Consider the following 27,715-nt stretch of genomic DNA (forward strand, 5'->3'; position numbering starts at 1 on the left):
CAACAGTAGCCATTTGTGTGAATGAATCTAATTGTACCCCCTCTTTTTTTTTGTGAGATTAGCACAAAAAAAATATTGTTTTGGTGTGCTGCAGAATTTTAGTAATTAGTTAATGTGTGCCATGAGATGAAAAATGTTGAAAATTACTGGACTAGCTGATTAAATCCTGAGCCCTAACTACCAATTGTAAACTGGAGAGCTGGATCATTAACTCTCCAATTCACTCAACCTCGAATTTAACAACACACATAAAGAAACAGTTACTATAACTGGGTATCATAGGAAAGGAGCAGGGATTGGTCCACTGACCCTGCATAACTACAAGGAAAAAGGTAATTCCCAAGTAATCAGGAATTGTGTCCAGAATTTTATAGGGCTGAGGAAAGCACATGTGGGCATGAATAAAACACACTACTGTTAGCCTGTGGATAAAAAGAGATGGCATCAAATCCAGAACAAGCAATGTTAGATCAATTTCATGCTGGGTAAAGATCCCCCAAATCATTATACTAGTCTGGTAGGCAGGACTGAAACAGACATTAGGAAGAGCTTTGACTATATATACATTTCTTTAGAAATCATTCATTCTGTCAACAGACAAATCCATGCTGAGAACATGTGTTATGAAACAGAAATACCTTTAATCTTTACACACAGACACACACACACACACACACACAAATAGACGTAAATATTTTCCAATTTACAGCTGCTATGAACGTGATGAAAAGAACCCAAATGCACAAAACAACATTTGCCAACATAGATCCCAGCTTCAGGAAACCTTGATAGAAGGACCTGACCAACCACTTTCTGCGCTTGCTGTAAGAACTAGAAGGGCCCCTTCCTTCTGCTCCATCCAGCCCTGCCCGTCAAGTTTAGACAGCCTGCTCACTGTGCTGCTGCCAATCTCTGCTAATGGATTCAGGGTGGCGTCTCTGACACTGTGCCAGGGGAGCAGCAGACCAGAGGCCCCTCAGCCCTGCTGATGGAGAGGAAGCGTGCACACCAGATCCACATTTGTTTCTATACCCCTTGAGCAATCATTAAATAGGTGTATACTCCGATCATGGAGGCAGTGGGGGTGGTGGCGGGGGCTGGAAGGCATGCTTGCTGCTTGGGAAAAGGTTGGGAAAAGTCATGTCCACAAGAGAGGAAAGTCATCGTGGCTCAAAGATCACATCTGGACCTCCCCACACACACGCTGCAGAAAGGACCAGCACGGCCGAACGTGCCTGCTGCTTCTCCCCTTGGAAACTGGCCTCGTTTCAGAAGTCGGTGAGGATGAAAGGAACGAGACCACTGATTGTCAGTTATTTCCAGAATCCGCACACTGGGGATGGACTCAGGCCTTCAGCAAAAGGACGTCAGAGCCGGAGCATGTCTGCACGTACATTTATTGCATGTTATAGTTTGCTGCATTTAATGTCCATCTGCCAACAAAGGCCAGACAATAGATGATCTGAAAACTTCTAAGTGAAAAGAAAATTGTACTATGGCAACTTAAATCTGTCATTTCTTGACTTTTATATTCAATGGTATTACCCAATCCCCCACGAACACTGACACCAATCTCCTGTATAAATACGGGGTAGCCACTGCAGGAGTTGGGGAGGCAGTGACCGTAAGCGACATGGCCACAGGAAGGCTGGGGGCAGCAAAAGGCAGAAGACCCTGTTGGGCACCGGCCACTCCGTCAGGAGTCAGACTTCCACTCCAGCGCCAGGGCTACCAGAAATGAAGTCAACCAGCAGAAAAATAAAAGTAGAAGCCCTGGAGAAGCAGATACTCTACTGTAAAAATATGTCTACTGCAGGGGAATGCCCAGCCCTCGGGCCGTATAAGGCCCACAAAACCATTTAGTCTGTCCCTGCCAAGTCATTAGGGGTGAGTTAATTAAATGTTTGACCAAAATAGAGCAGGCTAAATTTTAAGTGATAATTGTGTATGGTCCAAGAATGATGTTATAAATATCCAAATGGCCCTGGGCAGAAAAAAGGTTCCTGACACCTGGTGTAAAGTGACAATGTTCAGGCCGGGACGCTGGAGCAGACCTCACTTGGCTGATACAGCCACCCATCACCCAAGCCCTGTGGGGTCCTAATACAGCTAGGCCTCTTTGCACTTGAAGCTCTAACATTGATGGGGTGAGGGGAGATGAGGGCAGAAATGGAACTACATGGAGTATTAAATAGGGGACCATAAAACCTGGGTTATACGTCGCGGCTCTGCCACTGCCCCACAGTGATCTTGGGTAACTTAGGGAACCTCCTTGGACTTTGGGTTTAATATCCATGAATCTAAGAGCCTGAGATCACACCCTTCGTTTTCTTGGCCTGTTCTGGGAAGCCATTAGGGTCACAGAAGAATACTTTGGAAACTCCAAGAATGGGGGCTTGGCCGGGAGAGAAAAAGCACAAATGAGAAAGGTTCTCAGGACTTGTATCCTCATGTATCCAGCTCTACTTGGTACATGAGTTTTCTGGTAAGATTTCTTTTGGGAAAAGTTTCATTGAAGGTTTCCATTGCTAATAAAAATTGGGGGTGGGGGGAGGAGGGAATCCTCTCGCTCTATATCTTGAAGATCTAAGCTTCTAATCTAGGCCTAGCAATACAACATGATATTCCCAAACTGACTGGCCTGGAAGCTCTACAAACCAAATTTAGAGAGGTGCACTCGACTATGCATGTCCTGAGCACCACACGTAAGGGTCAGAGCTCTAACTCAGGGCATCGGCTCATTGGTGTCCCGGGAGCAGATAAATCCTGCCCCGTGCAGATAAGAGGGGCCACACCCAGGACGAGCAAGATACATTTTCACTTCAAAGCAGGACTGAAGCAAAAGCACAGCTTCTGCCAAAAAACAAGTCAATTTTGTTCTCCACCATCTGTGAAAGACATCTCTGAACACTGTCCTGAAGCATTTCAATAAATCTGGGCCCTGGATGCCAAAGGGGTGGTTGTTTAAAGCATATCTGAAAGTGGGCAGAGGTTAGGGGGTGCTTTCCCTGAAGGCTACCAGCCGAGAAAAGGTGGTTTTACGAAAGCTTTGTAATAAACAGTGCTATCGTGCTAGCCAGATGCTGAGTGAAGAACAGACTGCCGGCCTTCGGCCACTTCTCCGTTCCCCTTCAAGGTCAGTGACTGTCTTTGGCTTCCCCCAGCATCAGCTCCCAGGACACCACACAGTCTGCAGCCAGCATGAGGCCCGACTCTCACGAGGAGACTATAAAATATGCTCCTGGGTAGTTATATAAAAATTAAAGGCCCCTTGCTTAAGTGTTTCCTTCTTGCCCTGTTGCCTGGCGCCTGCCTCAATGCTTCCTTTTTCTCTTCTCACAATAGGCCCCTGTGATCCGCAGGGCTCCCTCCAGGAAGGCCTGGGGTAAAGGCAAGTCCATTATGACTGATTAGACTGCCTTTCTCGGGGGCTGCTGGGAAGGAAAGTTCTGTTTTCCTTTCAGGGCCGTGTGAAGTAAACAGCTATTTCATAGGCCTAGGTGAAAGCACCTTTCACCTTCTACTGAGAGCACCAGAGTCAGGGCTCTGATGCCTCGATGGCCCGCCAGAAGCCGCTTTCTGAGGGGCTCTGTAGCAGTTGGGGGCCTATTACCACTTTCCCCCGAGGTGACTACCTACTTCATACAATGACACCAAAGGGCTGCCATGACACAGCCAACCTGCTGCTGGCTCTCCCGTCTCCCTGGGATGTGAAGGTGGAAATGTCCATCAAACTGAAGCATTCTGAAGCGGAACACCCCGAACTCGCTCCCCTGAAATGAAGACTAATGAAAGCTAAACAACTGAATGCATTCCACAATCTACAATCCAGCCCTCCTTCCTCATAAAATAATAAGGTATTTCTATCAATCTTGGGCTGGTTATCTGATTATGAGCCAGAGGTTTCATCCAGATAATGCTAAACACCCTTTTGAAAACACCAGTCACTTTTCCAGATGTTTTCAAATATCCAGATGTTTGGCACCAGGCACATGAAGCAACCAGATGACTGTTTTACTTTCCATGCACATATTTTGCTATATTGAATAAGGAATCCTGATGTAGAAGCAAAGGGCTGGTGAAATCCCTAAAGGATGACTTGTTGACACACCACACCTTAAACGAGAAATGCAGTTTTATCACTCCCCTAAAAAAAGATGGCCTTCATTAAATTCTAGAATGTACAGCTCCACAATATAATTCTTCATAAATGACATCTTTCAGAAGTATTCCTAATATATGACTTTATTTTTTTTTAATTTTTTACTGATTTTTAGAGGGAGACGAAGGGAGAAAAGAAGGGGGGGGGGGGCGGGGAAGAGAAGCATCAATTTGTTGTTCCACTTATTTATGCATTGATTGTTGACCCCTGTCTGTGCCATGACCATATGCCTAATATATGACTTTAATCTTTCAGACTTCAAATGTAAGACTCACATCTCTTGGTCATCAGTAAGGACACATACAGATTCTTCCAGGCTTCTATTCCTACAAGAAAACCAAAGTACTTTCTAATTCTTCAGGAGAGACTGGTATTTAAATAGCTACCGGAGAACTACACCACAAAGGCCTTTAGGCATCTCTGGGACAACTTACCAGTCAGACCCCTCAAAAGTAGAAGGCCTATCGCTGTCCTTTATTTCTCCCCACGGCTTCATCCCTTGAATATACCCAATCTGGTCAAGCAAGGCAAGAGACGGGACACATGACATATTTCTAGTGGTCATCACACGTTCACTAAACCACAGCAATAGTAGGAGCTGTTTACATCCTGTGCCAACAGAACTTGGGACCTGCTCAGGGGACCGATGTCAACCCAAGCTCGCCTCATGCCTGAATCACAACAAATAAATTTAAATTGAACAAAGATGTGCTATGAATTCTGAGCCCTTGAGGACAAGGACTCTTTGTTTGTGAGATCAAAGATCCTAGCCCACAAACAGGCAAACGCCTGAAGTTTGTCCACTGCTCTCTCCTCTCACTCACATCCCCTCTGCTTTTTCCTGTGCTCTGCTCCAGTGCTGGGTCTAATCAGGAGGGCCTTGTTCTTAGCTACCTGCAGCCACTGCCACCAGCCCCAGATGACAGCGGACAGTGCTGAAAGTGTGGTCCTTGAACACTGGGCCCCTGAGGCCCTTGTACAGAATCTGTGAGCTCAAAACTATGTTTATAATAACACTTAGATGCTGCCAGCCTTTTTCACAGAGCAGACATGTGCAGTGGTTGTGCAAATGCAATGGTGGGTGAATGAAACTACTGGTGCGTCAGCACGATCAAGGCAGTGACCCCAAACTACACCAGCAGTCACTGTGTTCAGCACAGCTATACACTCTCTGTTAAAAAAAAAAAAAGCCAGTCTCATTCAAGAATGCCTTTGATGATGCAATAAAAAGTTTAATTTTATTTAATCTGAATTTTTAGTTACATTCTATTAATATTCTATATGCTGAAATGGGAAGCCTGCATAAAGAACGTTTTCTGCATATTAATTAATATATGCTGTCATGAGGACAAGCACGTCTGTGATTATTCTAGTTGTAAGATGAGTTGGTACTATTTAAAAGAATGACCAGCAAACTACAGTTATTCAGATATATTTATTTGGCAGTTATTTTCTTGAAAATTAATGAAATGAGCCTTTTAACTTTAAGGAAAACTATTGATGACAATATTTGTTTCCAAAAACTGAGCTTCCAAGCAAAAATGAGAATTTTTGAAAATTTTTATCTCCCCTGAGCTTGAGAGCTTGCCTATATTTAAAGATTATTCTGACGAGATTGGTGGTAACAATGAATGTGATTTTTTTTAAATGTTGCAGTATGAAATATGTCAACATTTAGAATATCTGGATAATTTGGTGAATAAATACTTTTCAAGTAATCATTGCATGTTGTTGTAAAATTATACATTCATTCAAGATGCAAGACAGACAAGTAAATCTATATATATAGAAGCCTAAGTGACCGAACAACTGAACGAACGACCGGTCAACCAGTAGCTATGATGTGCACTGACCAACGGGCGCCAGACACAGGGCTCATAGCTGGCAAGCCCGTGGCAGGCGCCCAGGGCTGGGATGAGCGGGAGCAGCAGGCGGTATTGTACTGCCGGTTTTGACCCAATCCCAGTAGGCCACACCAAGGGATTCCACTGGTGCACGAGTCTGTGCACTGGGCCTCTAGTTTTAATATAACAGAATACAAGAAGTTCATTAATATGGTTTCAGATTCCACTTTGCAACTAATCTTTAAGAAACTACTACCTGCCCTGTGTTTGTATAGTATAGTATCAAAAAAGAACACCCACTATTACCTAAAAATGCTGTTAAAATACTTCCTTTCCATCTGCATACTTGTGAGGAGCTGGACTTTCAACTATTTCAACCAAAGCAATACAAGGGACTGAATGCAGAAGCAGATATGGGCATGCAGCTGTCTTCTATTAATGTAGACTTTAAAAGACGTACAAAAATATAGCATGTGCTACTGTTATGGATTGAATTGTGTCTCCACAAAATTCATGTTAAAGCCCTAACCCTCAATTCAACTGTATTTGGAAATAGGAGATAAGTAAAGCTAAGTGAGGCCATAGGTTTGGGTTCTTAACCAATGGGATTGGTGGCCTTTTGAGAAGAGAAAGAGGGATCTCTCTCTACACACACATGCAGAGCAAAGGCCGTCTGAGCACACAGTGAGCAGGCGGCCATCTGAAAGCCAGGAAGAGAACCCAACCATCAGCCTCCATAACTGGGAGAAGACAAGTTGCTGTTGTGCAAGCCATCCAGTGTATGGTAATTCGTTATGGCAGCTGAAGATGACTAAGCCACTCTTCTCCGATTATTTTACTTCTTAGTTTTAGAAAATAGGTAATTTTTATAGAAACAGTTAACACTGATATTTATTATGTTATATTTAATGAAATAAGTAGGTCTATCAAAATTTTATTTAATTTCTAATATGGTAAATACCAATACATAACTTACATAACAAAAACTTTTGGGGGAGGGGAGGTCTTTGGTAATTTTTAAGAGTGTAAAAAGGGGTCCTGGGGCCAAAGGTTTGAGAACTACTAGATTACAGAATCACCTCTTTATTCTACAAAGATGATAAAGTCTTAAAATCCAAAAGTTGAAGAAGCAAAACTTGAAGTAGTAAAATTTCTCGCAAGTATGTTGGTGAGTCAACCACATCATATAAAGACCAACCACATCTGCTATCTCTCCACGGAGATAAAGTCACACCATTCAGAGACGGATCAGGTTTCCCTCTGTAGAAAGGAGCCCCCCATCAATTAAGGTAGAAAAAAAGAGCCCCCGCTTCCCTTCTTGTGTCTAACAAGGCCAGGGATGTGCCCACCTCTGTCCCAGGGAAGCTCATTACAAGGCTAGATATTCTTTTCCTAAAGCCAAGTGAACATTAGATTCCAAGCAGAAACATGAGCACATGGCAGACACAGTTCTTTCCCACGTGGTCCACAGGATATGTGTGCACCAGAGTTCAAGGAGAATCAGACTCAGTGAATTCACCCAGGTAAACAGACACATTCTGGAACGCCTGACACTTTATACTATAAAGCAACTGAGAACAAATACGCAAACAACACAAAGATCATCATCTTTTACCAAAGGACTAAATGTGTCCTTGCCCACCACATAGACTACACTATCTCCTAGTCTTACACTTATTCCTGGAAAATGCTTCAACATGGAAAATTCAGTGTTGTCCTTACTGGTGGACCAGTAAATGTGGGATACCACATGTGAGGCTGGTTCATTCACTGGTGGGAAAGGAGCCCTCATTTTCCATAGCCCAAACCAAACTGCTGCCACAAAACAGAGCCATAGCTCATGTTACCATGATTGGCCATTTCCAGTCTCCAGTGACACAGAGCTGAGGAGGAAAGTCCCGTCGGGGCTCAGCTGTATGAGGAGGGGTGACTGACAGTGGTTCCCATAATTGGGAACTGTGGAGCCATTTTCCTCTACTGTGTATTTCAGTCAATTGTTATGAATAAAATCTAAGTATGACTATATAGCCTTGGCAGATTGATACAGAGAATGAAAGAGCTGGGCTGGGGCCACACGCACCACTGCGGTGAAAGGAATAAAGAATGGCATTGAACTACAGTGAGAACAGAGTCTGGGGCTTGAGTATGATATGATGGAGGAGCTGGGAACTGAATGACCTGAATAATGACTCCATAGCTCAGTCTTTCAAACACTGCACAAGCCAGAGACACTTCCACGCACAGGCCTTCCTGGTGGCAGGTACCGACTGTGTGCCCAGCACAGCCAGCTCACTTTCTGGCTGTGGAAGCAGCAGGTTCCTTTGACACAGTGCAGATTTTTTAAAATGAGACTTGGGTTCAGAGACTGAGATAGCCATTTCCAGGTGGTTATAAAGGGAACTGGGAACGGAAGTCACCACAGAGACTAAAAATCACAGCGTCCTATTTTTATTTTAAACTTGTTACTATTTCTACCAGCTGGCCTTGGACCCATTACTTTTTGTCCTTGTTTGTAAATTTTTGTACCTATCATTTCAATATCTAGGTTTTTATACCTGTAGTCAAAGAAACACTAAAACCCTTTCAGATGGAACTATTTGAACACATATGCATAATGCATAGCATACACACAGGCACATGAAGAATTTTATGCAGAAACATAAAACTGTAGACTTGAAAGGGATATAGAGACCACCTGACTAGCTTGTCACCTAACGCAGGAATTTCCACCATAAGATACCAGAGCCTCCTGGTACCCTCTCATCCTCTGGACTATTCTTTGTGTTGTGTGCTGGTCTCTTCCGAGCATCTTCCTCACCCATTCTAGCCTGGCTCCTTACTCTTCCAGATGGGTGCCCCTGTGAGTGACCCTTTCCTACTTGGATCTCACTCACACACACACACACACACACACACACAGATACACACACACACACACACACACACAGATACACACACACACACACAGATACACACACACACACACACACACACACACACACGTTCCCTCATCACCTCTGTGTAAGCCTGTTCTCTCTTCGTGGTCTTCAGAACTAAGAATCTGATGTCGGGCACTCTATCACCACTGAAAAATATAAATTTTAATTTTTTAAAAAAGCTTATTTTCTTCCACTGAAAAAATTTCCCAGATCATATTTGTTCATCGTGGTTGTGCTACTTTCTATCTAATTAAATATACAGGATTTGAGTAGATTCTTATTCTCCATTCATCCCATCTCTCACTGACTTTTCTTCATTTTTGTGGATTCGTATCCATTGTCATGGCCACAAACTTGGTCCAGGCCCCAGTCACTTACCACCTGAAATAGCTATTTTCTAAACTCCTGCATTTCCTTCCTTTGAAGTATTTTATGCAAAATAAATAAATAAATAAAAAATTTAAAAAAGAATAAAAAATATCCTATCTAATAAAAGAGTAATATGCAATTTAACCATCACTCCGCTACACTCACAAGCCACGCCTACCAGCCAACCAGGAGCGAGTATGCAAATTAACCCAACCAAGATGGCTGCAGCCACAGAGGGAGCAGGAGGCTTGGGTTTCCCCGGCAATGGAGGAAGCCAAGCTTTCCACACACCCTGGCAGGCCCAGGCCTCCACTCAAGGCTACAAAGTTTCAATTATAGAAGATACATAAATCCCAACAAAAATGGCTGCAGCCACGGAGCAAGCAGGAGGCTTGGCTCTGCTAAAGGCTACAAAGTTTCAATTGTAGAAGATAAATAAATCTCAGATACCAGGGTCTCTGCTTGGGTCATTGGGGGGCATGGCTGGCCTGCAAACCACCACAGGCCCCTCACCCAGGCCGCTCCACACCCCAAGGGAACCCCCACCCTGATCTGGGACACCCTTCAGGGCAAACCAGCTGGCCCCCACCCATGCACCAGGCCTCTATCCTATCTAATAAAAGAGTAATATGCAGATTGACCATCACTCCAACATACAAGATGGCTGCCCCCATGTGGTCAAAGATCCTGCCCCCATGTGGACACAAGATGGCTGCCACAAAATGGCCAGCAGGGGAGGGCAGTTGGGAGGGACCAGGCCTGCAAGGGAGGGCAGTTGGGGGCGATCAAGCCTGCAGGGGAGGGCAGTTAAGGGTGACCAGGCTGGCAGAGGAGGGAAGTTGGGGGCGACTGGGCCTGCAGGGGAGGGCAGTTAGGGGTGACCAGGCCTGCAGGGGAGGGCAGTTAGGGGTGACCAGGCCTGCAGGGGAGGGCAGTTAGGGGCAAACAGGCTGGCAGGGGAGCAGTTAGGCATCAATCAGGCTGGCAGGGGAGTAGTTAGGGGTGATCAGGCTGGCAGGCAGAAGCAGTTAGGGGTAATTAGGAAGGCAGGCAGGCGAGCAGGTGGGAGCCAGCAGTCCTGGATTTTGACAGGGATCCCAGATTGGAGAGGGTGCAGGCTGGGTTGAGGGACACCCCCCCCACCCCCATGCACTAATTTCGTGCACCGGGCCTCTAGTAAATAAATAATGAAATATTTTATGCAAAGCAGAAACTTATTATAATTACATAAAATGTCCTTCTTGGATTTCCATAGAATCAAATGGAATAAATATAAAAGCACTTTATAAACTGTTAGGTACTTTATTATTGTTAGTTGTTCTCTTTTCCCTCATACTTTTATCAGTCTTCCAGTTCAGATTTTGTTTTATCACAAGTTTCAAATCTCTATTACTTTCTCAGCAGCTTTACTTCATAACAAGGGTTCCAGGCAGATGTTTTTTGTTGTCGACCAGCACATTTATTCTGATTTATGCTGCTCTGAGACAGATTTCATGCCAGTCTTTTCTTCTGTTCCCAGAATTCCCTCTGCCAATCAAGTTAAGTCTCTTCCTTCCTTTATAATTCTGTTTAAGACCTATCCTCTCTCTCTGGGACTTAACAAACAGTTCAGTTTTGTTATGAATTTTACTAATAACTTCAAACATCCCAATAATCCACCCAATCCATAACTATTCCAATTGGTCTGCTTTTCGGGAGAAAATTGAGGGTGTGTATGAACAGGTGTAAAAAATGTTTGGTATATGAGAGATAACATGTTATATAAGGTTGACTATGAGCCTTGGAGTTAAATGGATCTGTGTAAAAATCCCAAGGTTGCCATTTACTAATGTGTCAGTAGGCCTATTTACTTTGAATCTCTTTCCCTATTCTGAGGGTAGATCTCAAAATTAAAGTAACATACACTACCCTGTTGACACTCAGCAAACAATAACAGTGGCCTTAGTGTGTCTATAAATGTATAAGCCCATTTTGTACACACGACATAACAAAGTTACTGGCTAATTCTTACAACCTAAAATAAAATAAAATAAAATAAAGTAAAGTAAAGTAAAGTAAAATAAATAAAATAAAATAAAATAAAATAAAATAAAATAAAATAAAATAAAATAAAATAAAATAAAATAAAATAAAATAAAATAAAATAAAATAAAATAAAATAAAATAAAAAATAAAAAATAAAATAAAATAAATAAAATAAAATAATAAAATAAAATAGATTCATGAGCTCTGCTCATATTTTCTTTCTGCAGATGACTATTTTCTAGTTCAAAATAAACCAACCAAGCAAAACCCTTATGTATTGGCTATGAAGCCTGAATAAATAAAAATGTGCTTACGCTTTACAAGTATTTAAAATTCAAAGGAAATCTGAACTTGACTCAAAAAGGAAATCAAGCTCAACAAGCATATTCACTGGCAATAACATGTAAAACTTTAATTTAAATTATAATAGAGAAACCTAATATATAAAACCCAGGGTCCGTAACGACCAACCGAAGGCTCGACCAAACACCGGATGTCAGTCTTGCAGTCAGTACTGGGTTGCCGTGGCGACCCAGCACTGACGGCCGATGGAACTGTGGATCAGGCCCAGAGAGAGGCTTGAAGAGAGAGGCAGGTCTGATCTGCAGCCACTGTGGCAGCTGTTGATCAGCTGTTGCCTCTCTCTTTCTCTCCGGGCTTCGCCAGCAGCCATGCCTCTGTTTCTCTCCGGGCCTCCATGGGGGCTGCTGATTAGCCCCACCTCTCTGATCAGGCCTGGAGATAGGCCCAGAGACACAGACTGGCATAGAAACCAATCAATCGGAACCAAATCTGGGTGAACTGTGAGGAGCCACAATGGCTGCCTAGGAGGTGGAGTTTTTGATGCTGACTGGCATAGAAACCTACCAATCAGAACCAAATTGGCCAGCAGGGGAGGGCAGTTGGGGGCAAGATCAAGCCTGCAGGGGAGGGCAATTGGGGGTGAGATCAGGCCAGCAGGGTAGGGCAGTTGGGGGCAACCAGGCTGGCAGGGGAGGGCAGTTGGGGGCAAGATCAGGCAGGCAGGGGAGGGCAGTTGGGTGCGAGATCAGGCCGGCAGGGGAGGGCAGGTAGGGGTGATCAGGCAGGCAGGCAGAGAGGTTAGGGGTGATCAGGCAGGTAGGCAGAAGGGTTAGGGGCAATCAGGCAGAGGCAGTTAGGGGCGATCAGGCAAGCAGGCGAGCGGTTAGGAGCCAGCGGTCCCAGATTGCAAGAGGGATGTCCGATTGGAGAGGGTGCAGGCTGGGCTGAGGGAACCTCCCCTTCATGCATGAATTTCATGCACCGGGCTACTAGTAAAAATATAAATATAAGCACAATTCTTATAGTTTTGAATTACTGTCTTCTTGTTGTTAACACATCAGACATTTGGTCCTTAATTAAATATCTGTTAAAGCCAGCCCTATCTTTCTAGAGGCAATATAAACTTTTGTGGGATAAAAGTTTTGTCAGACCTTTTATTTTCTATCAAATTGTCCTGATCTTAGAACAGTACTTTTTCCATGGTAAGAAATACATTTGCCCAATCCCTCCTTAGAAGTTCCAAAGAATTTTGATTTTTTTTAACTCTGAAGAAACGGTGGTTATGACCAGGGCCTTTATTTTTGGAGACATGTTACACAAAGACAACTGAGCATCTTTAGAGAAGACAAGAGAAAGCTAGTCATATGAAAAACGACTAGAGCCGAAACCGGTTTGGCTCAGTGGATAGAGCGTCGGCCTGCGGACTGAGGGGTCCCAGGTTCGATTCCGGTCAAGGGCATGTTCCTTGGTTGCGGGCACATCCCCAGTGGGAGGTGTGCAGGAGGCAGCTGATCGATGTTTCTCTCTCATCGATGTTTCTGGCTCTCTATCTCTCTCCCTTCCTCTCTCTGTAAAATATCAATAAAATATATTTTAAAAAAAAAAAAAGAAAAGAAAAACGACTAGAAGGAAAAATCTTACCCCACACAATAGGGACATTTACCTGTGTGATGCATGATGTTACTCCTCAAACATTACAAGCAACAGAAGTAAACACACACACAAAATGGAAGCAACCCTGCCACTCCAAACCCTTTCCCTTTAGGGAGGGCCTGTTACTATGCAGAAGTACATATTTATGCTGTAACAATACACACACACACACACATTTCATATACTAGAGGCCCAGTGCATGAAATTCGTGCATGGGAGGGCGGTGTCCCTCAACCCAGCCTGCACCCTCTCCAATCTGGGACCCCTTGAGGGATGCCCACTGGGATCAGGCCTAAACGGGCGGTTGGACATCCCTCTCACAATCCAAGACTACTGGATCCCAACCACTTGCCTGCTTCTGCCTGATTGCCCCTAACCGCTTCTGCCTGCCAGCCTGATCACCCCCTAACCACTCCCCTGCCAGCCTGATCGACGCCTAACTGCTCCCCGGCCAGCCCAATTGCCCCTAACTGCCCTCCCCTGCAGGCCTGGTCACCCCTAACTGCCCTTCCCTGCAGGCCTGGTCACCCCTAATGGCCCTCCCCTGCAGGCCTCCCCCCCCCAACAGCCCTCCCCTGCAGGCCTGGTACCACCAACTGCCCTCCCCTACAGGCTTGGGTCCCCCCACAACTGTCTTTTCCTGCAGGCCTGGTCCCCCCCACAACTGCCCTCCTCTGTCAGCCCGGTCACCACTAACTGCCCTCCCTGCTGGCCTGATCGCCCACAACTGCCCTCCCCTGCAAGCCTGGTCCCCCCCAACTGTCCTCCCCTGCAGGCCTGCCCCCCCCCGCCCCCGCAACTGCCTTCCCCTGCTGGCCTGGTCTCCCTCACCTGCCCTCCTCTGCTGGCCTGGTCACCCCTAACTGCCCTCCCTACTGGCCTGATTGCCCACAACTGCCCTCCCCTATAGGCCTGGTCCCCCAACTGCCCTCCCCTGCAGGCCTGATTCCCCCCCAACTGCCCTCCCCTGCAGGCCTGATTCCCCCCCAACTGCCCTCCCCTGCAGGCCTGGTCCCCTCCAACTGCCCTCCCCTGCAGGCCTGATTCCCCCCCAACTGCCCTCCCCTGCAGGCCTGATTCCCCCCCAACTGCCCTCCCCTGCAGGCCTGGTCCCCTCCAACTGCCCTCCCCTGCAGGCCTGATTCCCCCCCAACTGCCCTCCCCTGCAGGCCTGATTCCCCCCCAACTGCCCTCCCCTGCAGGCCTGGTCCCCTCCAACTGCCCTCCCCTGCAGGCCTGATTCCCCCCCAACTGCCCTCCCCTGCAGGCCTGGTCTCCTCCAACTGCCCTCCCCTGCTGGCCTGATCTCCCACAACTGCCCTCCCTTGCAGGCCTGGTCCCTCCCTAACTGCCCTCCCCTGCTGGCCATCTTGTGGCAGCCATCTTGTGTCCACATGGGGGCGGCCATCTTATGTCTTGGAGTAACGGTCAATTTGCATATTACTCTTTTATTAGATGGGATATGTGTGTATATATACATATATATGACTATGTATGATTTATCTTATTCTTTTCCTAGTTAACATACCTAATGTAAGCATTTTCCTATTTTAAAGCTCTATTTGAACCTAGAAGCTTATCTTATGGGATGGTTACTATAGCCTTGGGTCAGGGGCTTAGCCACTGCTTAGCACTGGACTTAATGACCACTAACATAACCTATAATCCAGAATTATTTAACGTTTTAAAACAATGATTTCTATTTTTACTTTAAAATTGAATAAAGAAAACTAAAGTAGCCCTGACTGGTGTGGCTTGGTTGGGGGGAGTGTCATCCTGTGCACCAAAGGGTCATGGGTTCAATCCCCCCGGACAGGGTGTGTACCAGAGGCAACCTACTGATGTTTCTCTCTCTCTCTCCCCATTCCTCTCTCTCTAAAATCAATAAAATTGTATCCTTGGGTGGGAATTTAAATTTAAAAGAAGGAATACTGAAGTATACTTAACACATTGCGGATCAGTAGTTTTATTGCTAGCTTTATCCAGTGGCCAGATAAGTTTCTACTGAACGAGTACAAAAAATGTTTTACATAAATGTTAAAGGAACGCTTTAAAATTAAATACCCATTGCATTTTGAAGTTATTTATTACATGTTCTTACAAGCTAATACCTTTTTAAAGTATGATGCTTTGTAAAACACTATGCAATATGAAGCAAGAATTCTCGTGATCTGTCCGCAATGTGTTACTTCTTAAAAAGATCCTTACTATTCAAGTCAGGGTGGCGTGAGGGAGAAACAGAATAGGGAGGAAGTTCATTCAGGAAAAAGTAACCAAGGTGACCCTAAAATAGACCTTTAACATTACTCTGCAGACATGAATTCCAGAATGGCCACTGAAAACCTCCCGTTATTCTAACAGTTTTTGGAGTTGGTGACGATACTGCCCCAGCTGTAAGAGTTCGGACTCCAGTCCCCTCATCAACTCACAGCGAGCGCTTCACAGCACCCTTACTGGTATGTACCTTACAACCATAGCAACATCTTACCGTCAGGGCAACAATGCCCAAGTGGAGGCTCCATGCTTGGGGACCTCTGCCAGCCAATTTAGATTCCATGAGGTAGTACAGTGACACACAGCACCAATGGCTTTTCCTTGAGGTCTTTATCTTCCCAAAATATGAAATAAGGGCACACACGCCAACTGTCTTATAGTTGGCAAAGGGCACAGGATTTAGAAATGGCATTTTTACATGAGTAAAAATAACAAGCAACACCCTGCATGTTATTTTTTTAAGTGGCTGCTATGAATAAACAGAAAACGAGGCTCACTGCTGTAAAAAACTCACTCAGGCTTGTAGAGAGAATGGAGGTTCTGATTAAAGTCAGGATGAAAAGCAGAGCATCTCTACAAACATTCACCAGTGACCACAATAATCTCATCTGTCCAAGCTACCATTGTCCTCTTGCACTTTCTTTTTTCCCCCGTATTTTTAAGCTCCCCCCTGACCCATCAAAGGAAAGTCCTGAAGATGTTAGAAGTGAATGAATACAGCAGCTGAGGGAACAGATGACTGTCAGTGAAAGCAGAGGCCCAAGGAATGAGAAATATGAATGGCAAAATTTCTGAAACAAATCTCAGACCCTGACCACACCCTGTTCTGTCAGAGTGACCTCATGCTGAGCTCAGTGCCAACTGACTTTTGGAGAAAAATATAACAACTATTTCTTTACCAACCGAGAGAGTTGACCTAAACAGCTAATACTTGGAGAAGACTGGGAAACACATTTTCTACTGCTGCCCCTTGCTAACTTCAGGCTACAAGGCAACATGAAGACTTTGGAATAAGCAATGAGGTTTTCCCCTGACCTGCCCCTAAATTCCTATCCCACCTTTTATTTATCTATCTATTTATTAATTTATGTTAATCTTCACCCAAGAATTTTTTTCCCATTGCTTTTTAGAGAGAGTGGAAAGGAGGGAGGGAGGGGGAAAGAAACATCAATGTGAGAGAGATACATTGATTGGTTGCCTACCACGTGCACCCCAATACACCCCAACCAGGGCCAGGGATCTAATTTGCAACCCAGGTCCGTGCCCTTAAATGAGAATCAAACTTGCAACCCTGTGGTGCATGGGCCAATGCTCTAACCACTGAGCAAGACCAGCCAGGGCCCTGTCTCACCTTTTTAAGACTGAAGATTCAAGGTAAACTAAAGTCCTTGAAGCTTTATTAAGTTGCCTAACTTCTTTGTATAAAATGACATCTTTACCTTACATATAAAAGGGACTTCTCAGATATGATTAAGGATCCTGAGATGGGGAGGTTATCATGGATTATCTAGGTGGGCCCAATGTAATCTCAATGGTTATTAAAGGAAGGTGCCCAAAGAATCGGGGTCAGAGAAGGGGCCACAAGCCAAAAATGCTAGCACCTTCTAGAAACTGAAAGGCAAGGAGATGGATTCCCTAGAAGAATGCCACCCTGTTGAAAATATTTACATGTCTGACCAACAGACCTGTAAAGTAATAAATCTGTGTTGTTTTAAGCCACTAAGTTTGTGGCAACTTATTACAGCAATGATTAAGAACTAATATACTTTCTCCATCCTAAACTCAGCTCAGGCAGACATTCCAATAGAAAGCGTCCATTGAGAGCTCCCATCTCATCTGCCCTCCTTCCTCTGCTTCCTCTTAGTTAGCTGTTCCTCCTCCTTGCAAGGCACTGGCATTTATCTTTATAGAGCCTAGTAGTATAAGAGGTAAAATATTTACATTTCCCTAACTAGACTGGAATGCTTTCTTAAAGGTGGGACCTATGTCTTACTCATTTTCTTCTTTCCAGTGTTTATCAGTGTTTCAGACACACAGGGGCATTTAGATACTCATAAAAATTTTTCCAGTAAGCGTGCATGACTCATCCCTTAATGATCAGCAGCCTCCACTTCCTTACTAGAAGATAAAAAAGACATAGATGCCAAAGAAATAACTAGTTCATTACCAGGGGCTCAGAAATCCTCTGTAAACAGCTCCTTTCTCCTCTAGTAAAGCTGTTCAAATAGTCTGCCCATAGGACACTGGCTTGAAGGAAGGAGTAGCCTTTCTACCTCTAATGAAAAAGTTTACTAGTATAAAGCCAAGTATTGGGTTGAGTGAAGAAGAGAGAGAAAATAGAAGAGGAACAAGTAGAGATTTATTAGTGTTTCTCAAGAAGTTATTGAGGTGCCCTGGCTGGGAAGCTCATTTGGTTAGACCGTCGTCCTGATATGCCAATGTTGCAGGTTCGATCCCTGGTCAAGGAACAAACAAGAATCAACCAATGAATGCATAAGTAAATGGAACAAGAAATAGATGTTTCACTCTTTCCTCCCCCTCTCCCTCTCTTTCTTTGAAATCAATAAAAAATGTTCTTAAAAGTTATTGAGGTGAATTGAATTTTCGAAAAAATAACCACAGCCATCTCTCCCATCCATGTTCTTCTGCACTGTGACCCTCACACTCCACCATCAAGAAGTGAGTCATTACCTTCCCCTTTGCATCTGGGTTCACCTTAGTGATTCACTTGTAAGCAATAGATTGCAGCAGAAGTGACACTGATGTCTCCTGAGACTGATTCAGAAGAAGTTTCAACTTCTGTCCCTTTAAATGCCTGCTCTCCCAATGCGCTACCATGTTCACTCCTTCCAGAGAGCCAGCTGTGATCTATGAGAAGCTGCAGCCATGTAGAGTTCTACGTGGAAACATTGTGGCTGATAGGCTCCATCCACCACTGGGTTCAGCCTTTGAGTCATCACAGCCCAGAAACTAGACAGATGAGTGAAGCCACCTTCAAATGAATTCCTGCCTCTAGACGATCAGATCTTCTGGGATGAGGTCCTAGAGGCGACGGAGCAGGGACCATCATCCCTGCCATGCCCTGCCTGACTTCCTGACCCACAGAATCTCGGAGCCTAATAAAACTAAATTTGGGGTGATTTATTATGCACAAGCAATAACAGCAATAGTTAATAAAGAGTCCAAAAAATCATTACTGTGACTTTGCTTCCTGATCCTAGACGGATTGGCTAGCGAAGAGCCTCAGTAAATTAATTTAATCTATTTCTGGCCTGACACGGTGAAATACACACATGCTCTAGAACGGTAGCTTCCTAGTTTGAGATTGAGAGAATACATTGCTCATAGTTCAATGAGAGACTGAAAAAAAAAAAAAAGGACCCTTCCTTCCAGTGGTTGAAAATTTTACCACTGAAGGGATTATCCGGCTGGTCTTGTGCTGGATTTATAACGCTACACCCGCAAATATTCAAGAGGTTAGATTAGCTGGGATTAAACTCAGAGGGATGCTGGAAGGGCACCAAAATGTCTGCTTTCCTTCCTGCCCAATTTGGTCCACTGTAAATAAAACCTGACAGGCTTTCTTAAATCAACTTAATAATGTGAAGCACAAGTGCTTTCAGATGCCCAGTAGCTAAACCACATCAGCTTTCTGAGGAAGCCTTCTAGCAAGAGGCGAAAATAATAATGGATGCTGCCAAGGGAGCCATGTACAAAAGCGCTGGTGGCCTTGAGTGACTCACTTCACAGGGCTCCATCCATCGATACTGGAAGGTCAGAGGGGGAAGGAGCTGGGCCTTTAATAACCAAACTCCGGCTTCAACTGACTTGTGAGAACCAGATGCTGTCATGTTGGAAGCAGATGAGAACACAGTTATAATCGATCTGGAATCCTGATGAATTCCAGGTGCACGTCCCAACAGCCTGGGGGAGCTGGTAGCTCAGAGCCCTCAGAGGGTATTATTACTGTCATAGGAGGCTATTCTGTTGCAAAGTCTATGGGGCCTCAGGACTTTTCCCCTCTGATTTCAAATGGGAATTTTTCTAGGGTTTTTTGGGGGGTTTTTTTGGTGTGTTTTTTTGGCCAGAGGCAATTTCTCAGATATATCAAAGGATATAATGGAAAAAAAGTAGGAAGACCAAGAAAGTTGAGGAGATCAAGGTCATAGAAGGTTCCTAAGGAAACTGGATTAAAAATGGTGTTTATAACTCTCCAGTTGATGTCCTTAACCAGTAAGTGCAGTTTCATGACCCAGCGGATTGCTGGCCATGGTCCATACCATTTGAGAGAGAAGAGAAAGCATGACCAGGACCCCAAATAGTTTTGTGGTCGCTGGGCATCGAGGCACAGCATGGGAGTCCAGCCACATTGGAGGAGCACCTGCCCATTTTCCAGGCCTGTTTCTCCACATCCTCCAACCAACCCTGTCCTCTGTACGGTAGAGTCAGTTTCTCCTTCTTGCAGACAAGACCCTGAACTAATGCAAACACCAAAAGAATGACCTTACCTTCCAAATGTCTTTTTTCCTTACCTACCAGGCCAAATGCTCAAAAATATATATTGCCATGCAAGTAAGAAAGTATCCTTTTAGGGAAAATGGTGATATGTTTTCCATGTGGCTAAACTAGCCAATAAGAACAAACATGACTCCTTGTTCTCACCCTGGTCCTCAATTCAGGACCATACATTTTCATGAGGAGATGTTTCAACACCAAAACCAGATGCGTTAATTCCATTTGAAAAACAATTAAAGAGAATAGAATTCATGGAGAAATAAGAGCTGACAACAGTTTCGTTTTCATCTACTTGCTACACTCACATGGTCAGGTATGTCACAAACCATGTTTAGTACAAGTCTGCCATCTGAATCTATGTAATTACAACTCATTTATCATCATACTAGAGGCCCGATGCATGGAAAGTCAGACATCCCTCACACAATCCAGGACTGCTGGCTCCCAACCGCTCGCCTGTCTGCCTGCCTGATTGCCTCTAACCGCTTCTGCCTGCCAGCCTGATCACACCCTAACCACTCCTCTGCCAGCCTGATTGATATCTAACTGCTCCCCTGCCAGCCTGATTGCCCCTAACTGTCCTCCCCTGCAGGCCTGGTCACCTCCAACTGCCCTCCCCTGCTGGCCCGGTCCCCCACAACTGCCCTCCCCTGCTGGCCCAGTCACCCCTAACTGCCCTCCCCTGCAGGCCATCTTGTGTCCACATGGGGGCAGCCATCTTGTGTGTTGGAGTGATGGTCAATTTGCATATTACTCTTTTATTAGATAGGATACATTCAGGTGCTTACTCAGTAACATCAGGCATGGGCCCCAACCCCCACACCCACCAAAATGCAGTTTCATATTCTTACCACCATCAGATATCATTCAATTGGAAGTGTGTCCTACTTTCCTAAAACATGCACTTCAGATTATCATAAAACATGAGCAAAATTCTTTGGAAAAAAACCCACACAAAAAAACTTGCTGGTATTCTGATTAATTGAAATATGAGGGAATGGTGTAATCCTACATAAAAACCTATCAAGAGGTAAAAGATACCTTCTTCAATTTACATTTGAATTAAGGAGTGCCAACTAGGACAGAATGAATTTGCTCAAGAAATAGAGCCGGGCGGGTGGCGGGGGGGGGGGGGGGGGAGGGGGGCAGAAACCCTGCTATATACATACAATGTGTGGCCTTTAAATTTTCCTTTAGCATCTGGTGCCATGTCTCAGCACTGTGCTAGGCTGTGCTCTGTGCAAAGGTCTGGTTACCCTAATGCATACTACTTTATGCAAAAATGAATACTGATACCTGACACCCTACTCCCCACTGTAAAAACAGGGATTACCCCTCTGAAGGAAATGAATGGAATCCCAACTTGCGAAATCATCTTCTTGAAGGCAAAGACTCCTCTGGCCTGCTCCCTGGTCTCCTGGTACCTGGCATGGTGCTGTCTCTGCCAGGGGCAGCTCAATAGGTATTACTCACTGATGAAAACCCTATTTACACAGGCGTCTGAGATCATAGGACAACTTTTCCTAATCAGTAACAGCTGGCTCCCAAACCACCCTAATCACAGAAGATTCCAATGAAATTTTGGCTAAAAAGATTACAGAATACACCCTTCACTATGTTGTGTAAGGGGAAAAAAGATCCACTCACATAAAGATGGGAATAAAACAAAACAAAAACAGGCAGAGATTTAAGACTGGGCTGTGAGTGGTATTACATTAAAAAAAAAAAAAAAAAAAAAAGATCAATACAAAAACAGTCTTTACACTAACACTGAAAAGGTAAATAGGATGATGCTCTTGCGACCTATCCATAAGAAGGAAGTTTCTCAGGGCCAGGCTCCTGCCCTGTCCTCATTCATGGCTAGGAGAATAATCCCTTTGCTTGGTCTGGCCACATGCACACCATGGCTTGAGGTTAATGCAGGCCAATAGCGCACACAGAGCCAGCTCTGTCCTTGTCCCTTCTCCCACATGGCACAGTTTCTTGCAGATGCAAATGCCTGCCCAAGGAGAATCAGAAGTTAAAACACCCACCATTACTTATAAGTAATTACAGAAAAGAGGCAGATTTTAGTTAAAGCTCTAAAATTTCAAAGTCAAAATTAATTAGTTCTCATTGAGACTAGCCAGTTATTAGATTTAGAGTAGGATTACTTTTTTTTTCACATCTAAGTATACACTACACCCTAAATGCCTAAGTCATCATATATGATTCTGACACCTGACAGCTAAAACTCAATTCTGCAAGTAATTGTGTGCCTACTATTCATAAGAAAGGCATTCTAGCTAACCTAAGAAAAACCAAAATTAACATTCCCCTCATAAATTACTGAATTTAATTAATACTGATTCTATACCTTCATAATTTTAGGACATAACGTGGCCTACAGTATAGTCAGATGCTCGTTAAGTAGCTCATTTTATAAAAAGGCTCACTGATAACTGTATAGTACATGCTTCTGACATGAAAAAGACTTGTTCTGTGATATGTTCAAAGGAGGCAGGGTGGGGGGAATGGCCCCAAGGTCCTGTCTAACTCAGCATTTCCCTCAGGAGATCCACACAGAACTGGGCCCAAAAATCACCTGAAAGGAAGTTCAAAATAAGGCGTACCAAACCCTGATCCTGGCTCTGTCCCTCAACTGGCTATGTGACCCTGGGCCAACAATGTATTTGGAATCTTAGTTTATTCTTTTATAACAGGGAGATATATTTGTCTCACAGATGTTTGTACAGAATCCAGTGATTTCCTGTATGTACCAGGCACAGCCCCTGGCCTATTGTAGGTCCTCAATAAATCCAGGAAAGACAGGAGAGAGTATGGAAGTCCCCCAAGATCTGGATTGTAATCTAGCTTCTTGGTATTAATCCAGAAGCATCTGGAATCAAATGGGATTGACAGAAAAGGCACAGCTTGGCTCACGGTCCCATGGTAACCTGGGGCTCCAAGTGCCTTCAATTACTTTTGAATGTCTCCCCTCAAAGCAGCCTCAGATGTGGGACACATTCTAGGGGACCCATCAGGCACTCTCCTTTGCCATGTTATGCTGCACACCACCACTAAGGGAAACTGGCTATTATTCCAGTTTTGAGGTCTTGATACTTCAGCTTGGAACCCTTGGTGTCCTATTATTCATACATAATTGTTTCTTTTTTTGCCATCATTTAATTTCCATGGTCAACCATGCATATCCACTGGTTTATTGTTTTCCTGGGAGAGGATCACCTGTTTAAGATTACAAGCTGCTAAAATCAGTGTCTGTATATATGTGATAAGTTTTTCATAGCATCCAGCAAAGTAATGATCTACACTAAAAGAGAAAGATGCAAATTGACCATACCTCCGCGATGCCCACCAGCCAATCAGGAGTATGCAAATTAACCCGACAAAGATGGCAGGTTAATTTGCATACGCAGGCACCGAGCAGCCTGGGTCCCAGGAACAACCTCAGGACCCAGGCCACTCTGAGCCTGTAGGCCCAGGCGTAGGCTCCGAGCCTGTAGGACCATGCGGCCCCGGCCAGGAATGACCTACGGGCGCTGGCGCCAAGTGGCCTGGGTCCTGGGACAAGAAGCTGGAGGCGCCAAGTGGGCTGGATCCTGGGACAAGTGGCTGGGGGCTCCAAACACAAGTGGTGGACACAGCAAACACGGGGCCACTGGGCTTGGGGGTGTGCCCCCAGCAGCTAGGGACACACCTTTAGCCCAGTGGACACAACGCAGGGGATCCTCTGCGCGTGGGCTGCAGAGAAAACACCTTTTCTTTTCTTTTTTTAAAAAATATATATTTTATTGATTTTTTACAAACAAGAGGGGATAGGGATAGACTATCAGAAACATCAAAGAGAGAGAAACATCGATCAGCTGCCTCCTGCACACTCCCCACTGGGGATGTGCCCACAACCAAGGTACATGCCCTTAACAGGAATCAAACCTGGGATCCTTCAGTCTGCAGGCTGATGCTCTATCCACTGAGCCAAACGAGTTCGAGTGTAAACACCTTTTCTGACCACTCATTGGCTAAGCTCCCTGTACACCTCCACTTGCAGTGTTCTTGGTAACTTGGGTAATAAGAATACAAGAAGGTGATCTAGGGTTTTTCCACCATACTCCTGGAGGAAAAAACGAAGGTCCGCTGCTGGAGGGGCTAAGAAATGTCATATCCTGCCCTAGACAATTTGGCTCAGTGGATAGAGCCTCGGCCTGCCGACCTCAGGGTCCAGGTTCGATTCTGATCAAGGGCATGTACCTAGGTTACAGGCTCCTCCCTGGCTGGGGCCCAGGTCAGGGCTCATGCAGGAGGCAGCCAATCAAAGTATCCCTCTCACACTGATGTTTTTCTCTGTCTCTCCCTCTCTCTTTCTCTTCCACACTGTCTAAAAATCAATGGAAACATATCCTCAGGTGAGGATAAAAGAAAGAAAGAAAGAAAGAAAGAAAGAAAGAAAGAAAGAAAGAAAGAAAGAAAGAAATGTTATATCCTATGAAATACACATTTTGAAAATGCCTAAAGAAAGTTGTCATTTTTTCATGGTGAAGGGCCTGGAGTCTGTGTTGATGAAAACACCTTGGTGGCTGGCAATGACTGCAGCAGCGGGGTGATGGGGCGGGCGCCTTCCCCTGATCAGCCCGGTCGCCTCCCACAGAGGGAGGCCAGACTGCAGCTTAGGCCTGTTCCCCATGGGAGCCATCAGTAGGACATCCCAGTCTGTGAGAGGGGGCAGGCTGGGCTGAGGGACCCCGCCCCCCACCATGCACAAATTTCGTGCACCGGGCCCCTAGTAACACATATGATTTGAGGAAAAGAACTATGATGAATGAGTTCATGAAATTTACAAGGTGGATGCTCAAGTCTCAACCATAATGAAAACCACATACATTTAACAAAACCTGTTTTCAAATTGCCTATGCCATGTTCTCCAAAGGAAAATGAGTACTGCAAATAGTTTTTAACTTTTCTTGGAAATGAGAGACTATTCCTCTTAAGCTATTTAGACTAAGTTCATTACTACCCACTCACTGACGTCTTAGAAAAGTAACTATTATACCCCTTACACCCTAGAATGAATAAAAAGGTTAAATCATTCTGTTCAAAGATGTCCAAACGCAAGATGTTTGTGTGAGGATTCTTTTTAAAACTGAAAAGTATCCTACCTCCTTAAAGTTGTCAAATGCTGATAAAATGATTTCATGCCCGCCTCTGACAAGACAAACGGCTGCCAACAGTTCTAACACAAGGGCTTTTGTTCTGTCAAAACAAGAAGAAAAAGAAAAAACCACGAGTCAGTGAAAGTGACAAGATGAATCAGCTGTTCCTTGCATCCAAGATCAATATAATAAAATATTTGTCTGTATGTTTTGTAAACTTTTACTAAGATATACACTAACGTACATATTTAAACCTTTACCTACCTCTAAAATATGTGATTTACCTAGGGTAGCAAATTTGGAAGGCATGTTTCCCACTCTCTAAGTTACAAATTACTCACTAATGAAAATTAATTCTGGAAAGATTCATCTTTTAGTCCCATCATCAGATGACTCAGTACAGTGTGTCTGAAAAAGGTTTATTAGTGAGCTAAAGACAAGAGGAAACTTGGGAATATTCGGGAAAACAGCCCACTGTTAAATACTGTCTTTGGTTTTAGAATCAGAGACAAAACATTTGTCAAGAAAATTCAAAATTGATTGAAATTAATGCCCTACATTTCACATCTGTTAATTTGCACATGGCGCCATAAAAATCCCCTATGACAATGCAAGTTTCCACCCTTTCTTCTTCCTCTGCATGAGGTGTGAAAGGATCTGGATTTCAGCTCTACTAATACGAGAATATTCTCTGTGACTCAAGGAAAGTAAATAAAACTCCATCTGAAATATTTTTAGGAGAACCTAGAGATACATTCCAATTTTCTTAATACAATGTCAAGGACAGCACTGTTTCTTCATCTTAAGATGACTTCAGTGTTTCACCATTTTCTGGGATAAAATCTATTACTGACCTCTAAACAAAGACCATTCTGATAACCCACAGAGTCCATATCTTAAGGAAGATGAATTGTGACTTCCCGCGGGGGCAGACAGGGACACAGAAGCATGACTACTTGGGATTCTTGTAAACTAAGGAAGCAATCATGAAGTTGCAAAAGCTTTAATACGGGGATGTTTGAAGCCATAATATCAACATCTAAATAGGACTTGTGCTTTGCATTGCATTCCAGATCAGACAGGATCTAATTTATAACCAGATTTCTTTTTTTTAAAAAAATGTATTTTATTGATTTTTTTACAGAGAGGAAGGGAGAGGGATAGAGAGAAATATCGATGAGAGAGAAACATCGATCAGCTGCCTCCTGCACACCCCCTACTGGGGATGTGCCAGCAAACAAGGTACATGTCCTTGACCGGAATTGAACCTGGGACCCTTGAGTCCGCAGGCAGACGCTCTATCCACTGAGCCAAACCGGTTAGGGCATAAGCAGATTTCTTTATTTGAATTAACAGTTTTCAGACAGGTATTCTACACAGAGGTGTCTGCTAAAGGGGAACAACACATTTCAAAAGCAGAGTGCCTCACCAGAATGTAAAACATATTAGAATAACTAAAATAAACTGATGAAGGCAGGCTTCCAGAAGTAATCTGTGATGTGAATAATATGGGGCACTGGCCTTTATAGGAAAGTGAATATAAAGTGAAATCTGGCCCTGGCTGGTATGGTTCAGTGGTTAGAGTGTCAGCCCCCACAGGGCAGGGTCATGGGTTCGATTTCTGAGCAAGGGCACATGCCTGGGCTGCAAGTTTGATCCCTGGTCCCAGTTGGGATGGGTGTGGGAGGCAACCAATTGTGTCTCTCACATCTATGTTTTTTTTTCTCTCTCTCTGTCTCTCTCTCCTCCCCCCTTATCCCTCCCTCTCTCTAAAAATCAATGGGAAAAATATCCTTAGATGAGGATTAACGAAACAAAAAGTGAAATCTGCATGCACAATTATTGTTTTGTTTGTGTTTTACTTTTGGTTAATAAAAGCTACAGATCTAAATATGGCAAGTGAAGTGTGGATAAGGGATCATGGTTCTAGTTAGCTTTGGCAATACCTGGTAAGTCTGTATGAGGACTGGCAACCTCAAGCTCTCCACCAAATTTTGCTAAATTTGCAATGATGCTGAGAACTAGGTCCCAAAAGGAATGAAAGCTTAAAGAGAAGAGAGAAGGGCTGGAATTGTCACCAGTTGCTCAACTCTGCCACATGTAAGAATCTCACTCAGCTGGTCTACAAAGCAAGGAGTTTTACTGGCAATCTTATTTCAAAGAGTCACACTTGCAAGTTTCCAAACTGTAACTTAGTTAAGTGTTGACTAGCTCTCTGCTTTCCCTAGGTGGATTTAAACTTGTACAATACAAATCAAGCTTACCTTGGATTCTTGTTGTTCAAGCTTAGTGCAATCTCGTTGACAGCATGTGGATGAGACATGACCATGTTGAAACCATACTAAAATTAAGGTGGAAAAAAAATAAGGTATTAGGAGTCAACCTAGAGGCTGTCAATGTTGATTAAAAACAACCCCATAAAGTTTCTACCTAATGTAATTTCTGCCATCTGTAAATGCATTCATGACTCCAGTAATCAGTGTC

At 44.2% G+C, this 27,715-nt stretch overlaps 1 protein-coding gene across 7 annotated transcripts in view; it reads right to left on the reverse strand.

Annotated features, from left to right (window-relative positions):
- The window catches only part of FMNL2 (formin like 2), a 323,525-nt gene that overhangs the window by 44,156 nt on the left and 251,654 nt on the right, over positions 1–27,715 (reverse strand). For all 7 annotated transcript variants that reach the window (XM_080670222.1, XM_080670219.1, XM_080670221.1 and 4 more), the window contains exons 8-9: positions 27,496–27,572; positions 25,238–25,331 (exon numbers count right to left, since the gene is read on the reverse strand). In XM_080670222.1, coding sequence (XP_080526348.1) covers positions 25,238–25,331; positions 27,496–27,572 — 171 coding nt within the window. The remainder of the gene's footprint in view (positions 1–25,237; positions 25,332–27,495; positions 27,573–27,715) is intronic.

The sequence above is a fragment of the Plecotus auritus genome, assembly GCF_963455305.1.
Source record: "Plecotus auritus genome assembly, chromosome: 5".
In the NCBI taxonomy this organism is placed as follows: Eukaryota; Metazoa; Chordata; class Mammalia; order Chiroptera; family Vespertilionidae; genus Plecotus; species Plecotus auritus.